Here is a 16,379-nt window from a genome sequence, read left to right on the forward strand (position 1 = left end):
TAAATCCATACGGATTATATCCCCCAATAGAAATATCATTATCAATCAGACTTCATTTTCTATGCATTCTGGGTTTTTCACCCCAATAAAATGATATTTCAATAATTTAGTTATCATCTTCTCCATAAACAACAAATTTTAAATAAACTGAGTTATAGTAAAAATTATAAGTAAAAGAAAGAAAAGGGAAAATTCTAATGTCTATGTTTTCAACTTAAAATTTGACTGGGGCCTGACTTGGTCTTCTCTTACCTTATCTTCAGTAACAGCTGCGTTGTGACTTAAAAAATAACTTAGAAAATATTGCAAGTAATCCTTATTAAAAATAAAATAGCACTATTTAAAAAATAAAATATTGTCTCTGAATAAATTAGTAAATATTGTTTTTAATGATAAAACATATTCTCCTTTCCATTTTGTTAAGGAAAAAGTGAAGAAACTAGCACTGCCTTAATCAAGACTTCCCAGAAAACAAACAACACATAAAGAACCTACTCCTTCTGACTGCCTACCCAAAACAACACAAGAGACCTACAGAACCAATCTCGGACCCTACCCTGCCAAAACAACCTCTAATTCTGCTTATATCAATCAGCTTTCTGCTACTGTTAAATCTAAACTCTAAAAACCAAAACAAGGTGAAATAAATGTAAGTCACAGAAGCAGAAGGAAATGATAACATCTGCACAAGCAAATGAAACTCCAAGGTACGTTATCATTTATACTCAATCAAGCAAGAAACTGTACGACTTTAACACAGATTTTGAATACAGCTCAGATTCAAATGCTCAATTACATTTCCCAGGTCAGTGATTTACTGTAAAGTAAGAAATTTGCTGTAACACAAAACTACTGTAAACCACAGGGAGAACCCTAGGAAGGAGGAGCACAGTGCTAACCCCATTGTACCGCAAACCTGGCCACCGCTATTGTCCCATTTCTCTCTCTGGGCATAGAGTTGTCCCAGTGCATACAAATAGGTACACTGCCTAGAAAGCTAGGCGACTGTGGTGGCAAGTGGTGGTGTCCAAACAGCCAAAACTAGTCCAGAGTACGTGGCTCACAGTCTAGCCATTATCACTGCTGCGACTGTTCTCAGAAAATAATGATTTTTAAAATGCACATCTGATATGCCAAAAGTAATGCCAAAGCAATATATTATTTCCTGCTATCCCCCTTATATATTACAATGTTCAACTATTACTTTAACATGCAATTATAAATATTTGTGGAAAAAAAAACAATTAGAGAATGCAGATGCCAAAGAACAAGAAAAGGATGAAAGCAGTTACCATCTTCCTCTCCCTTATGCGTCTGAATCAAGAAGCAAAGTAGGTTAAGTGTTGTGTAGTATTAAGGTATCTCTCCAGGAACATCTGAAGTTCTACCCAAAAGGTTCTATTTCAATATCATACTGCAGATAAATCTGAAAAGTTTTTCATGGAAAAATCTTCAGGACCAGAGGAAAGAAAAGCTGAATTCAATTTAATTAGTTTCCTAAATGAATTAATAACGATGAGTATAGTTGCTAGAAAGTTTCTCATTATGTAAGAACTAGAAAAAAATTTCCCAGAGACGAGGTAATATGAGAGTTCATAATAAGAAACAAAACGTATTTACAGAGCTTTACCAGAAGTTTTTAAGATTCTATATTACAAAATGTTTTAAGAACAGAAGTGAAATTCTAAGGGATGACACTCTGGAAAAGAATACTGCTCTCTGGACTTGGGATGTCCCACCCCTTCCCCACTTGCCTAGCAAATCTTCATTCATTTTCAAGACGCAGCCCCCAAGAGTTTCTTAGACTCTTTTCACACAAGATCAAATCTAAACCTCCTTGCTTTGTGCCTCACTGTACACCATTCGTGTAACTTCTGTAACTCCCACAACTCTGAGACTCTGAGAGCAGAAACCACATCTTATTTGTCTTTGTAATTAGCACAGCGCCTAATACACAGCAAGAGGTGCTACGTTGAATGCATGAATGAAGACAATTCAGGAAGACTGGGAAGAACTGGAAAGCCCACAAGAACATTATTTTTACTCTGCATCTATAAATGTACCCAGTAAGGGGAAAAAAGGAAAAAGAGCAAAGAACATGCCAGTGCACACAAAGATATATATATATATATATATATATATATAGCTTTAAAAGCTAGGAAAATGTGGGGGTGGGGGTGGGGGTGGCCCTGAAACAGCCAAACACAGCTGTGTATATCACGTGCCTCATGATCCAATCTTCACTGTAAGAAAGAATTATGTGGAGTGATCACTCCAATTGACTCGGATTTTTAAGGCATTTGTAAGGCCCTAGAAGAAGAACAGAGAGGAATATGGGTTTATAAAGAGACTAGACCTGCAAACAAACTGAGCTTACAAACAAAAAAATCTACAGACAGCAAAAAGTGTTTTTAGAATTATCTTGATAAATATATCCATCTGATAGAGTCTTCTTACAATATTCCACAAAAGTCTTTTCTGGACCTGTTCAATATTTTATCACTTCCATGAAAGTATAAAGAACACACTCATAAATTTGTAGAAGTCATAAAACTGAAGGATATAAACTATATAACCAAATCAAGATTCAAAAGATCCTCAAAGATTAAAGCAATTGGCTGGACTTAAAGTAAAATTTAATAAGAATAAACAATATTAATACCTTACAGTCATACTATGTAACACTTTACAGGTCCCAAGGTGCTTTCATACACATCATAAATAACCTCCTGAGTGAACTACTATATCCTGTTTACAGAGGAAGAAACAGAAGGTTAGTGAGCTTCAGTGAGTGGCCTAAGCTAACATTTCTGCTGGCGTCAAAACCAGAACATTAACAGTCTAGTTATCTCTTTTGCGATTAGATCCAAAATTCCAACTGGACAAGTATGGAGGAAAAATGGTTTAGACAAATAACTGCCATCAGAAAGATTAACTAGGACCAATAAGAACAATGGAAGAAACAAATATTTCACCTGGGAAAAGATTCAGGGCTGTCAAACAGTAAGCTTCCAACACAACACCTAAGAAGCCATCCTGCGGAAGGATTACCCTTGTTCAGTGCAGCCCCCATGAATCTCAACCAGCCAATACCCGTAAGTAGCCAAATTCTGGTTCAAGAAATGAGGTCAAAATTGTCCGAGTCATTTATTCATCATAACTGGACATATGTGACCATAAGCTGAATAAATCCATTTGCCAGAGACTTTATAGGAAAAATTTAATAAAAAAGACAGCAGGACTTTATCAAGCAAGACTCTACATCTGTATCAGATATTATCTGAAAATGTACAAATGAACTTCTAGGAAAAGGTGGTTCAAATTTCAGGATTATAAAATTAGGAATAGATTTAAAATAAAGTAGAGGGAAAATTCTTTTCCAATGAAGATAGACAGATAGGTATACATCGAGAGGGTTTCTCTAGGCATTTTTATTATTAATATACAAACAAAAGGAAACATAAAAGTATATAATAAACACCTATGTACCAACCATGCAAATAAACAAATAAATAAACCATGCAAATAAACAAAAATTAATCTGCCCCGTTATTTTAAATTATATTACATATCTAACATATACATATGTGTATATCTATATGTTATGAAGTATAATAAATCAAACACACATAAATTCATCACCCACATTACGAACGAGAAACTACCTAATGTACTTAAAATCTTTACACACACACACACACACACACACACACACACAAACACAGACACACACACTCCTCCTTATCCCATCTCTCTCCTTTCCCTATCTCCGGAAGAAATGACTTCGCTGAATTTTTAATGTAAATATTCTCTTGCCTTAAAACAAAAAGAATAATATGTTCAACTGTGTGTCTTTCTGTCAATGACCATTTGCTTAGTGTTTCCTCAGTTTTGTTTTGGATTTTAAATCCAAACAAGGTTACTATGAGTATTCCTACACACATGTCCTGAAGTTCACCTAAGGTGTATGTATCCAGGAGGGTATGCTTAGTTTTAATTTAGTAAAATAAATGCTTTCACAAGTAGCTGTACCAATTTCAAATCCCAGCAGCATTGTGTAATCCAGTTGCCACATTTACCAATACTTGGTATTGTCAGACTTCTTACTTTTTGCCAACACAGCATGAAATGGTAGGTTTGAAATGGTTTCTTAACCTGGTCTTATTTTACAACCCCTGATTACAGTAAGGGTAAATTTCTTTTTATATTTATTTGCCATGTGTATTTCCTCTTATTATATACATTTTATTAATACATGCATAGGTTGTAAAAGTATGAAAACATGCTTTCTGACCTAAGTTAGGGGCATACAAACAGCAAAATCAAGTGTTTATCTCTGGGACAGAATAAAGGAGAACACTATCAAGAAAAGACATGCCAAGGAACTTCAACGATAGTTGAAATTTTACTTGAGTTGAGTAATCAAAATTACTTATTATTCTCTATCGTTTTCTGTACCTCTGAAATGAAATTATAAAATATAAAGAGATAGCATAAACAAATGGTCAACCAGCGTGAAGTGCAGCACCCACACCCTTTCATGAAAAAATATTCAAGGGAATTCTTGGACAACCAGATGCACAGCTTGGCCAGGGAGGCTCCTCGGGTACACTCACTGTGATCCACGTTTTGGATCACTTAGCCAAGCTCATGCATTCTTAGGTCTTGGAACCTGGAATGTTTCTCTCTTCAGGGTCAAAAACAATAGTGTAAAGGAACCAAAATAAGTATCTCACTATGTGTCGAGTTTAACCTGGGGAAACTGTGTGAGCTGTTCACTAAACTGCTTCTCTGAATCAACTGGGCCTCTGGTTTAAAAACTCACAGAAAGCAACCTGAAATCCAGAATATTCTCAGAATAGAATAAGGGAATTTCTGAACATATCATCAAACAACAAGAGTCTCAAGCTTTCGAAAGAGCCAAAATGCCAAAAACAAGAATTTGCAGAGCTCTGTCCACTCTGGTGTGATAGCCTGATAATTACCTAACAAATTCCACATGTGTCCACCAGAATTCTAGAATAGTGACAAATCTCAGGATTCATCGGATTTAAGAGAAATCTTTAATTACAGCTGAGAGTCGCCTCAATGCTCATTACACAATCAAGTCCTGGAGTGTTTTCACTGTGTCCGTTCATGTGACATACGGCTCCCACCAGTGTGAAATGGAGGGATGACCTTGGTCTGTGGGGAAGACAACTGTGTAACAGGTAGGTAGGGATGTGGTCAGCAAAGCCACCTAGAATGCGCCACCAACCCAGTCAGTGGAAAGCCTTTTCTGGAGGCCTCCAACAGGTCCTGAGTGCTACAGAACCCCAGAGGCTTGTGATCTAGGACCTTCCAGGAGTTCAGGGTCTCTCTTGGTGTGGTCCTTTCCACAACCACACTGACCACAGCCCTCTCCAATGTTTTTGCGCTGACCACCATCTTCCACACTAGGAAGCACCACACTCCAGCCAATGACAACTGGCTCCCTGGCCATAATTAATCTCTTGATTTTCATCTCGGTCACATCCATCAGCATCACATACACCATTATATCCACTCCTAGAACTTTAGCCAAATCGCATGTGCAATCTGACTGTCTTCTGGCATCACGTGCTGCAGGGCCTCCAACCTGCATCTCTGCATCATTGCTCTGAATAGGTATTGAGCCATCACCCATGCCCTGTAGTACCATAAACACCAGAAATGCAGCCTCCATGGTCACCATCATCTGGGCCATCTTCATCTATCTGTATCTCTATCCTGTCACTCTTCTCCCAGATCTATCCTCTCTACTCCAATGTGGTGTCTTCTCACCATCTCTATGTTGCTCATTATCTTCTACACGGCCTCCTGAAGACACCATCATTTCACCACAGTTCAGTTCATCAAAGTTCACTCTACACCCGTAAGCCCAGCCTCTAGGAGGGGCAACGCACTCAAGCAGCTCCCTTGTTTATCAACCACATGAAAACTAAGTTTGCTAATAGTAGCTTACAGCAAGAGAATATTTGCAGCTCAAGAAATGAAAGCCATAACAAAAATAATTAGGGTTCTTTTGAGAACCTTCAACTGCCTCTAAAATGACTGTTCATTTTGTTCACTTTGTGTGAATCTGAAAATAAAAGCTATTTCTAATTAATCAGTAAATGACGGTCCAGGAAATACATCAGAAATGTTGACTCTGATCATGTTAGTACAGTAACTTTTACAACAAAATATGTAGACAGAAAATAAAGTCTCTATAAGCACTAAAAAATGAAAGGCAGAAAGGTAATTATCTTTATGAGATAGCAGTAATAATCTTAACCAGTTTTAAAAGTAGCTGTTTTATCTGTTTGATAACTATTTTAAGACATATCACAGTTTACAAAATGACAAATCAGTGAGGCAGGGTAGTGTACTAGGAAAAACACAATCACTGGCTTTCTACTGCCTCCTGGGAAAGATAAAGAGATTAGACACAGAACAATACATACAATGTTTGTACGATGCTCTACAGTGTCAAAAAGCTTTAACACGGACTTCTGATCAAGATGGCACAACAGGTAAATGCTATGCTCGCCACCTCCCACGACCACATCAAAATTACAACTAAATTACAAAACAACCACCTTGAGAACCACCTGAAGACTAGCTGAACAGAATTCCTATAATTAAAATATAAAGAAGAAGCCATATCAAGACTGGTAGGAGGAGCAGAGAAGCAAAATGGACTGGTTCCACACCCACGTGTGGCAGTTAAGAATTGAAAGATATGAAAAAAATGAAGAACGAAATCTTAACTTTTGCAACAACATGGATGGACCCAGAGCATACTATGCTAAGTGAAATAAGTCAGGCAGAGAAAGACAAATATGATCTCACTTATATGTGGAGTCTAAAGAACAAAATAAATCAACAAAACAGGAACAAACTCATAGATATAGAGAATAAACTAATGGTTGTCAGATGGGAGAAGGGTTGGAGCCAGGGTAAAAAGGTGAAGGGGTTAAGTATAAATTGGTAGTTACAAAATAATCACAGGGATATAAAATAAAGCATAGGGAATATAGTCAATAAAATATACATTGTAAAAACTATGTACACTGCCAGGTGGGTACTGGACTAGTCAGGAGGATCACTTCGTAAATTATGTAAATATACACCTGAAACTAATATAATATTGAATGTCAACAGTAATTGAAACATAAAAAAAAATTTTAATGAATTTATTTTTTAAAAAAGTACTGAAACTACAGAGAAGTAGTAATTACATAACATTGTGAGTACACTAAATGCCACTGACTTGTATACTTTATAATGATTAATTCTGTTATATGCAAATTTCACCTCAATAAAAAGCACATAAAAAAGTAGTATTAAAAAAATGCTTTAACACATATTATCATGTAACCTCAACAGGGAAGTTGTAATGGGAAAAGCTGCATTTTAGAGTAAGACCAACCTCGTGTCAAAATCTGAAGCTATCACTCTTTAGCTAAACAAATTTGTACAAATGAGTCTTTCTTACCAGATATTATATCTGGGGTTTGTTTATTTGTTTTGAGTTGTTTTTGTTTTGGGAGTACAAATAGGTAAGCACAAGGGATAAGATGCCAAGATGTGTTTCGTTAATGGGTACTGAAATCATTTAATGAGTCAAGGTTAACATCTTTTTATTCCTTTAGGAAATGGGAGAAAATAGTTCAGAGTACTTCCATGAAGTTAGAATAAGTATATTTGAGAAGTTTTGTTTTAGCTATATCCTCTAAAAACCTGCACTGTTGGGGATACAGATGAGTGTGTATACTGACCACATGTAAAATATATTTCTTATCATGTGTCACAATCTAAAAATTTAGCCACTGATTTGTGATAGAGAAATCAAGATCTAAAAGCCACTACCAAAGGGACAGAAGGATTAAACACGATTATAAAGTGACTAGCGTAAGGTTGCCATTCTATTTTTACAAGCTACGATTATTTCAGGATAATAAGGTTTGGGTTCTAATTTTAAACCTCCAGTCACAATTATTAAAAACTTTTTTAAAAAATGTGTATTTAGTTAAAAATAAGACATGCAATACTTCTGAACAGCTTTTGGGTTCTAACCAATACTTGTTACTTGGCAAAATCCACTAACATTATACAAACACATATCCTCTCACCCAGCAATTCTACTTCAAGGAATTTATCTAGAAATATACTTCACAGATAGATAAACTAAATATGTACAATGCTTTCAACTGTGTGACGTGTTATGTAAAAGCGGAAATTTTAAGCAAACAAAATGTCCATCAGTAGAAACCTTATTAAATATAGTCCATCTATACAGTGCTGTCAGCGATGAGGGAGTCCTTGGAACAAGGGTGTCCAAACTGCGGCCCGCGGGCCAACTGTGGCCTGAGATCCATTTTTTATTGGCCCGCAGCAAATTCCAAAAATATATTTAGTTTACTTAAATAAACCAGGTGAGGCAATACGTACTTCACCTCTAGTGAGTGGCCCGGCTATTTGTGTATTTTACCGAATATGGCCCTTGCTGAAAAATGCTGAAAAAAGTTTGGACACCCCTCCCTTGGATGGAGTATCAAAATATGGAAAAAAAGGAAAGGAACAGGCAATAGGAGCGGTCACATTTGTGTTCAAAGAAACATTTTTGCTTGATATGGATTATACACATAAAATGTTTCTGGAAGAACACATATGAAAAACAGGTAAGGGGAAGTAAGCAGTTGAGGGGAAAGGTTGAGAAGGATAGATATAAAATTTAGGATTGATAAATATAAATTATTTTATTGTTAGCATAAAAATGTAAAACAATAAATTAGCATCCACTAAAAAAGATACATTCAACTGATATTTAGAGTGATCAAATTTCTATGTTTACACATAGAAAGGAAATGAAACCAAAGTAATATAATACAGGACAAATATATGACACAGTCCTCTGTACATAATAGAAAAGCTGAACTTGAGGTTTAAGCGTTTTATTCCTTGGCTATTGTTAGAGGTTAAATATAAACTAGGACAATGTTAAATATTTCTCATCCATCACTTCAGTGGAGATGAACAATAACTACCAGTGTCTCCTACAACTGTAATCTCAAGGGCACCCCTTAATTAAGCTTAAAAATAAGACGACAATTATTAGTACTTATTTATCCCAGAGTTAGCCTCTTGCCAATAACGATTAATGTAAAAAAGGAAAGAAATCCTTCCTTTCCTTCACACATGGACATTGTATGTTAATTATAGTAGCATGTTTTCTATTCAAAATTATAGTCTTATTAATCATGTAGATGGAGCTGCAACGATCCCAAGTTCATGTACAATACTAACTCACATTCCCATACAGAAGAGGTACAAGAATGTCAGCGTAAACACTTTGCCAATTTAGAAGGCACTTTTCAGAAGTAGTAGCACGGAAAATACTACTGAAGAAACTAACAGTGGTTACTTTAAAATTGTAAAAACTGGACATGCAGAGCAGTTTTAACAATCTACTTATTGCAACAACAGTTTCAATTACTAACAGCAAAAAATAAAACAGAAGAATGAGAGAAACGTGACATTTGGCCTAACTCAGTGGTAGGAATGAGGACCGGTGAGAGACGGGAAACCCTGGCCTCGGAATGTCTGCACCTTACCTTCTTCTGAAGGACATTGACCTTCCGCTCCTTCACATCCAGCATGTCCTTGAGGTCATGTATCTCTCCAGCTTGTGTCCCCTTCTCCTCAGCCATATCCTGAATCTGTTTTGTCTTCTTATTCAGCATGGTTTCCTTCTCTTCCAAACGCAATCGGAGAGCATCCACCTAAGAATATAAGATTTTTACAAATGATTAATGTAATTCCTTCCACGTAGATGTATATAGTTGCCCAAATCATATTTATATAGTAAACTTTCATTAGAATCAAATAAAATACCACTCTAAATATAATTATCACTATTTAGAAATTAACCCTAAAATTTTGTGAGCACTTTATAATAAAAATAAAATTTACGTCAGTTAAATTCATCATCAGATGATAGGATAAACAGATCTGAGCCAAGGGGACAAAATGAAGAATTGTTATAAAGAGACGGATTTTGCTACTTCTATAAAAGTAGCATGAATTATCTACAACTGTGTTTCTCAGACTTGATGTACATTAGAATCACTTGGAGTATTTAAGCAGATTGCCAGTCCCAGCCATCAGAGTTTCTGATTCAGCTGGGTTAGGGCTCAAGAGTTAATATTTCTATTTTCTAAGTTCCCAAGTGATGCTACACTGCTTTAGAAAATCTAAAATTACAATGAAACTATAAGCATCACTAAACATGACACTTGCTGTATCAGATAATACAATCTAGCTATAGGGACATGACGCTTCTGGGATAATCCCATAATGCACTTAGATATCTGTACAAGGCAAAGCAAAGGTCTAATTTCAGACCCCAAGACTAGCCAGCTGAAGTCTGGTATCCAGTAATCTTTACCGCTGAAGTTTAACGGCTTGTGTTAGATGTAAAATAACTAGAAATCTAATGATAATACTTATTTCTAAATCCATTTATGGCACGTTTCATTAAGCATACTCATACACCAAAGTTTTTTGTTTGTTTTGTTTTTTTTGCTTTTCCACTAAGGATTTATAACTCAGCCAGTAGTTACACATTTAATTATAGCAAAAAGGGAGTTAGATTTCTTTCATCTTAAGACAGTGCTACTGAATAGGAATATAATATGAGTTGTATATGAAAGCCATATGAAATTTTAAATTTTACAGCAGCTACATTAAGAAGTAAAAAGAAACAGGCAAAATTAATTTTATTGAATTTTATTTTATCTAGTATATCCACAGTGTTATCATTTCAAACATGTAATTCATATAAAAAAACTACTAATGACCTATTTTACACTCTTTGTTTCAATGCATATTGTAATTTACATTTGTATAACATCTCAGTTTGGACTAGCCATATTTTGAATGCTCAATAAACACATTTGGCTAATGGCTATCACACTGACAGCACAAATCTAAGAAAGCAAGTATGTTTCTATTAAATGTCTTTAATCTTGAATTTGTCCTGCATTACTTTTCCTGTCTGAGTATGGATTAACCCACAAAGAAAAAAACCAGTAATAGGGGTATGACTGACATTCAGAGTACAGAAAAACTGTCAGGAGAGAGCTAATATTATATCTAAACTATCAGGCATCTAAGAAACAATATCGTGTGTATGGTGGTATAATACTTAACCGCTCAGTATTATGGAAAATTTCCTAGATGACTAGTCTCATTTGAGACTGCTATAGTTATTATGTACTTTAAATTATGCTGGACAATGTTGGAAAGGAAAAACATGTAAATAAACCAGCTTTCACTCTACATTTCTACCAGCCACTTCAATGCCACCAAGTCAGAAATTGGGGAAGCAATCATTTTAGGTCTCATTTATTATTGCTCACCGCAAGTTTTATCAATAAACACTCTTTCACCTTTAATTTTCCTCTATTCTAGTTTAATAAATGATATATGGTTAACCCAATTATATTCTGGAAAGGTTCACCTTAGAACTTTCAAACTCTGGCTGTTCCCATATGTGGCCTGAAGTGACCCCTGAAAATGGTTCGCTATTCGCTTGACCCAGAGAACCCCACAAAATCATGTAAATCGAGAGGTTCAAATCTACGGGTTCATTTTAAGAACACTTGTGAAGCTGCCCAGGCCATCAAGGGTATGCATATCTGAAAAGCCACTAAGTATTTAAAGGATGTCATGTTACAAAAGCAATGTGTGCCATTCTGTCGTTACAATGGTGGAGTTGGGAGGTATGCCCAGGCCAAACAGTGGGGCTGGACGCAGGGTCAGTGGCCTGGAGAGTGCTGAGCTTTTGCTGCACGTGCTTACAAATGCAGAGGAATGCTGACCTAAGGGTTTAGATGTAGACTGTCTGGTCACTGAGCACAGCCAGTGAACACAGCTCCCAAGATGCAGCGCGCAACTTACAGAGCTTGTGGGAGGGTTAACCATACAGGAGCTCCCCCTGCCACACTAAGCTGGTCCTCACTGAGAAAGAGCAGATTGTTCCCGAACCAGAAGAGGAGGCTGCGCAGAAGAAAAGGATCCCAGAAGAAAATGAAGAAACAAAACCGCACATCCCAGGAATAAATTCAGCATCAAATAAATGCTAATAACATTAAAAACAAAACAAAACAAAAACTTTCAAACTTTGAAAATCTTATTTCTGAAACAATTTTCTTCTATGCCTACTTAATCTTAAATCTACTCTTTGTCCACAGCATAACCTCTAACCTATCACCCCACCTTTTTCATTATTCATCTCTATTCTGGTTTTACTCATTTTTCTCCCAGGGTGGACAATCATTTCAAACACAGCCTTACATCATCTCCTTTTTAGTCATATTTATTTTACAAATATTTACTTCTACATTAAATCATTTTCTTCATTCTACCCTCTGACTTCTGAACCTTCTGCATATAGTCATGCATATGCTTGCCAACCATATACACAGTATATTAAAAATGCTCTGTCCTCAAGCATTGTTACTTTCTTTTGTTCCAGTCTCCCTGTGGAACATTTTACTCTCCCGTTGCACCCCAGGGAACTGGGACTTAGAGAGGATAGCAGGCCTGAGGCTTCGTAGCTATAAATAAGTGATAAAGCAGGAATTTAAGATTACATGGTCTGTCTCCAGATCCTACGATCTTAACCACTAAGTCTGTATTACACTCCTCCCCTCAGAGCTAGACAAAAAGAGCATATACTGTATGATTTCATGTATGTAAAATTCTAGAAAATTGAAACTAATTACAGTAATAGAAAGTAGATAAAGGGCTGCCTGAGAATGAAGGAGGAAGAGGGGAGTAGTGAATAATACCAGCGAAAGGCAGGAGAAAGGGTTTACAAAGAGATACAAGAAAACTTTTGGGACAATATTCATTATCTTGACTTTGGTGTTGGTTTCACAAGTGTATGTGTCTAAACCTACCAAATTGTACATTTTAAATATATGCAAAATTAGAAAGCATGGTATTGGTGTAGGAATAAACCAACAGACCTCTGCAACAGAAATGGGAACTCCGCTACAGACCCACACACATAGGGACCCATATGTATATAAAACAAAGGCGACATTGTAATCAGTGAAAACAATTCAATAAATTGTTTTAGAAAACTAGCAGGAAGAAAATCTTAACTCATATCATACACAGAAATGAATTCTGGGTGAATTAAAGGTTTATATAAGAGAAGCAAATCTTTAAAACTTCTAGAATATAAGAAAATACTTTTAAGACATTGAGGCATGGAAATTTTTTTTTAAAAAGACACAAAAGGGATACATCATAAAGAAAAAAATACAGGCAAATCAAACTAGGTTAATATTTAAAACTTCTGCACATCATGACACTGTTTTAGTGTTTGTTTTATTATTTTATCTATATTTTTATATGCCTGAACTAGTTCTAAATAACAATACTAAGGAAAATAGAGGCATATTTATACTTGCTTTTTAAAATGTATAGTTTGTGAACTGGCCAAAATTAAATATGACCCAATATTGAACTCCAATTTTCAAAATTTATGACCACTTACAATTGCTCCAAAAAAATTAAATACTTCAGTATAAACCTAACAAAATACGAGTATGTACAGGATCTATACGCTGAAAACTACAAATGGCTAAGGAAAGATATCCAAGAAGATCTAAATGAGTTCTTCCCTTGAATATTATATGAAATGTAAACTTGATGTGCATCAAGATAACCCGTCTACTTAAAATTTTCCTCAGGGACAAGGAAACAGAAAAGAATACTTAGCAGTGATTTTAAAAAAAAAATGTGTTTTACTGACAAACAGCAGAACTAGAATAAATCAAGCCAAGTGAATCTAAGAGATTTTACACTAGAAATTTCCAGTTTGGGTACCTGAATCCAGCACTAAAAACCTCACATCAAAAATTAAAATTCAATGCAAAACAAAGATTAATTATACATGAGTTCTGAGTTCTCCACTGGTCCTTTATAAAGTGCAAGATGACAAAAGTCTTTACGTTTCCCTTCATCTACCTATTAAAATCAGAAACATTCCATCATGCAAAGAAGAAAAACAGTCCAGAAGAGAAATGTCAGAACAGACTTAGTATGATCCAATCAGGAGAAAAGGATTGCCACCACAGAGCGAACACCTTTGTGGAATACGAAATTCAAAAGCCAGGCTGCTCAAGATACCAAAAGAACCCACCACCCCTCATCCACGTGGCACTCAGGCACAGCTCCAGTCAGCCTGCGTAGCTAATAATCCTATTTGACAGCATCAGATTTGGTTCCTATCAGCTGAATCCATTATAGGGCATCAGTCATGGGGAGTCAACGGGGTGCTTACTGAATCCACAGACCCTTCTGCACAGTTAAAGATGTTAAAGTCTTAGAAAACTATACGTCCAAAATTTTTAAAAAATAAATAAATCACACGCTAATCATTTACACCCAATTCCTACATTCTAATTTGTATTTTGTATACTATATAGTCCACCTGTAACATTTATACTATATATTCCAATAACCATAAGCAAAAAAAAAGAAAACCAAAGCAACTGATGTAAAAAACATTTTACCCAATATCCTCAAGATATGCATACACTACTAAATTCTTATTATAAAGCAAAAAGCCCATACATTTATACCTGTAGGTAAGTCTTAACTGCTTAATTTCCTTCTCTCTCATTTCTTCTCAGTGTTAATTTCAGAAAAATGAAAGGCTTTTCATCTTGTGGGTCAGAAATTAGAACACAACAGGAAAACATCCCTCATCACTTCTGAATGTTTCTCATCCTGATAGTACCAACGTCTCCTAGGAGAATAACTGTGAGACGACATATTGCTGCTTTCTTACCAAAATACCTACATGTCCTAACTGCACTTTCACTCTCGATCCCTGCTTCAGTTAAATGACCTGGAAAAATGCCAGTGCTCACCAGTCATGAATACCTCACGCCATTTGAGGGAATGTCAGGTATGAGACCCACAGGTATTGGTGACTGAAAATGGTAAAGAAAGAAAACTCTTTTATAAATATACAAATCTTTGGTGTAAGAGTAGCTAGAAACGCAGGCTTTGATTTAAAAACTATTTCATACCACAAATATTAGGCACAGAAATTAAACACCATATTCTAATTACTAAATGATCTTTTCTTTCCTAAATATTCAATCACCTCCACATACTTTTCCTTGGTCTGCTTTTCATGCAGTGCAGAATCTAAATGTCTTGGTCTGGCGAACTGAGATAAAACCACCACAAAAACCACTACTAGATTAATTGCTCTGAATTCTAAACTGATCTTTTGATTTGGAGTGAACTAAACTCATAATTTTGTGTGAGGTCCGTATTTTGCAAACCACAAAAAACACATTCAGGAAAGCCACTCAGAGACAAGCAGGACACGCAGCCATCACGCGAACACCCCTCCTGGCAGGAGGAATAAGACCGTGTTTATTCACATCAACTGAGCTGGAGGGACAGCGTCCACTCAGCTTGCCACACATCAAGGTCTGCGGCAAAGAGGTGATGCCAACTTCAACAGAAACAGGTTTTTCTCTACACGGTTTTCTCTATCAACAGACATAAACAGGAAAAGGGGCTACCTTACTATTCTGGCCTCTCCCTTCTGATCACAAAACTATTATCTCAACCTACCTTAACTTTCTTTTGTTTTACATCAATAAATAGATCAGCTAAACGCACATGAGCAGTAATTACGCCTGTTTCCTGTCATTCCTCTCATGATTCACACTCCCTTTCTAACTCTCTGACCATACTTTTTCAGTTTTCTTCACTGGATCCTCTGTCGTTTCCCCCTTTTCACATCTCACTTTATATAACTTCCTCTGAAGAAACCAATTCAGTCCTGAGGTTTTAACCACCAACTCCATGACAGCTTCCAAATCTTTATTCCTAGGCCAACCAGTTCTAAAAACCTGAGATTGTAACAAACTTTTCTGCTTAAACCAGATCTTCCATTGAATATGCACTTTAGAATGAGAGGATTTTAAGAAACTCTCCTTTCAAAGGACCTTCAAAGATCACCTAATGTGGTCAAGCATTAATGTAAGTTAAAATCTGAGTGGTACCTATTTAAAATTATATTCTTTTCTGTATTTTTCCTGACTTTGGCAATATTTCATAAATTTATAAAAATGAAATAATCTAAACTCCTCTAACTTTGAACCTGAGGAAATCAAAGCCCAAACTAAGTGACAGGCCCAAGATCACTAAGTACAATTTCCTGTCACACCATTTCCCATTGTTCCCATCCAGAAGGGCACTGGGCCATGGGAATGACAACATACACAAGTAAACCTTTTCAAAGACTATTCCAGCAAACTGCACTGAGCTCTGTT

The 16,379-nt window shown here is 36.0% G+C and overlaps 1 protein-coding gene across 13 annotated transcripts in view; it reads right to left on the minus strand.

The window, feature by feature from the left end:
* The window catches only part of ERC1 (ELKS/RAB6-interacting/CAST family member 1), a 490,623-nt gene that overhangs the window by 320,548 nt on the left and 153,696 nt on the right, over window positions 1–16,379 (minus strand). For all 13 annotated transcript variants that reach the window (XM_019711308.2, XM_019711306.2, XM_074325175.1 and 10 more), the window contains one exon: window positions 9,618–9,785. In XM_019711308.2, coding sequence (XP_019566867.1) covers window positions 9,618–9,785 — 168 coding nt within the window. The remainder of the gene's footprint in view (window positions 1–9,617; window positions 9,786–16,379) is intronic.

This window comes from Rhinolophus sinicus, linkage group LG02 (genome assembly GCF_036562045.2).
Source record: "Rhinolophus sinicus isolate RSC01 linkage group LG02, ASM3656204v1, whole genome shotgun sequence".
Classification (NCBI taxonomy): domain Eukaryota; kingdom Metazoa; phylum Chordata; class Mammalia; order Chiroptera; family Rhinolophidae; genus Rhinolophus; species Rhinolophus sinicus.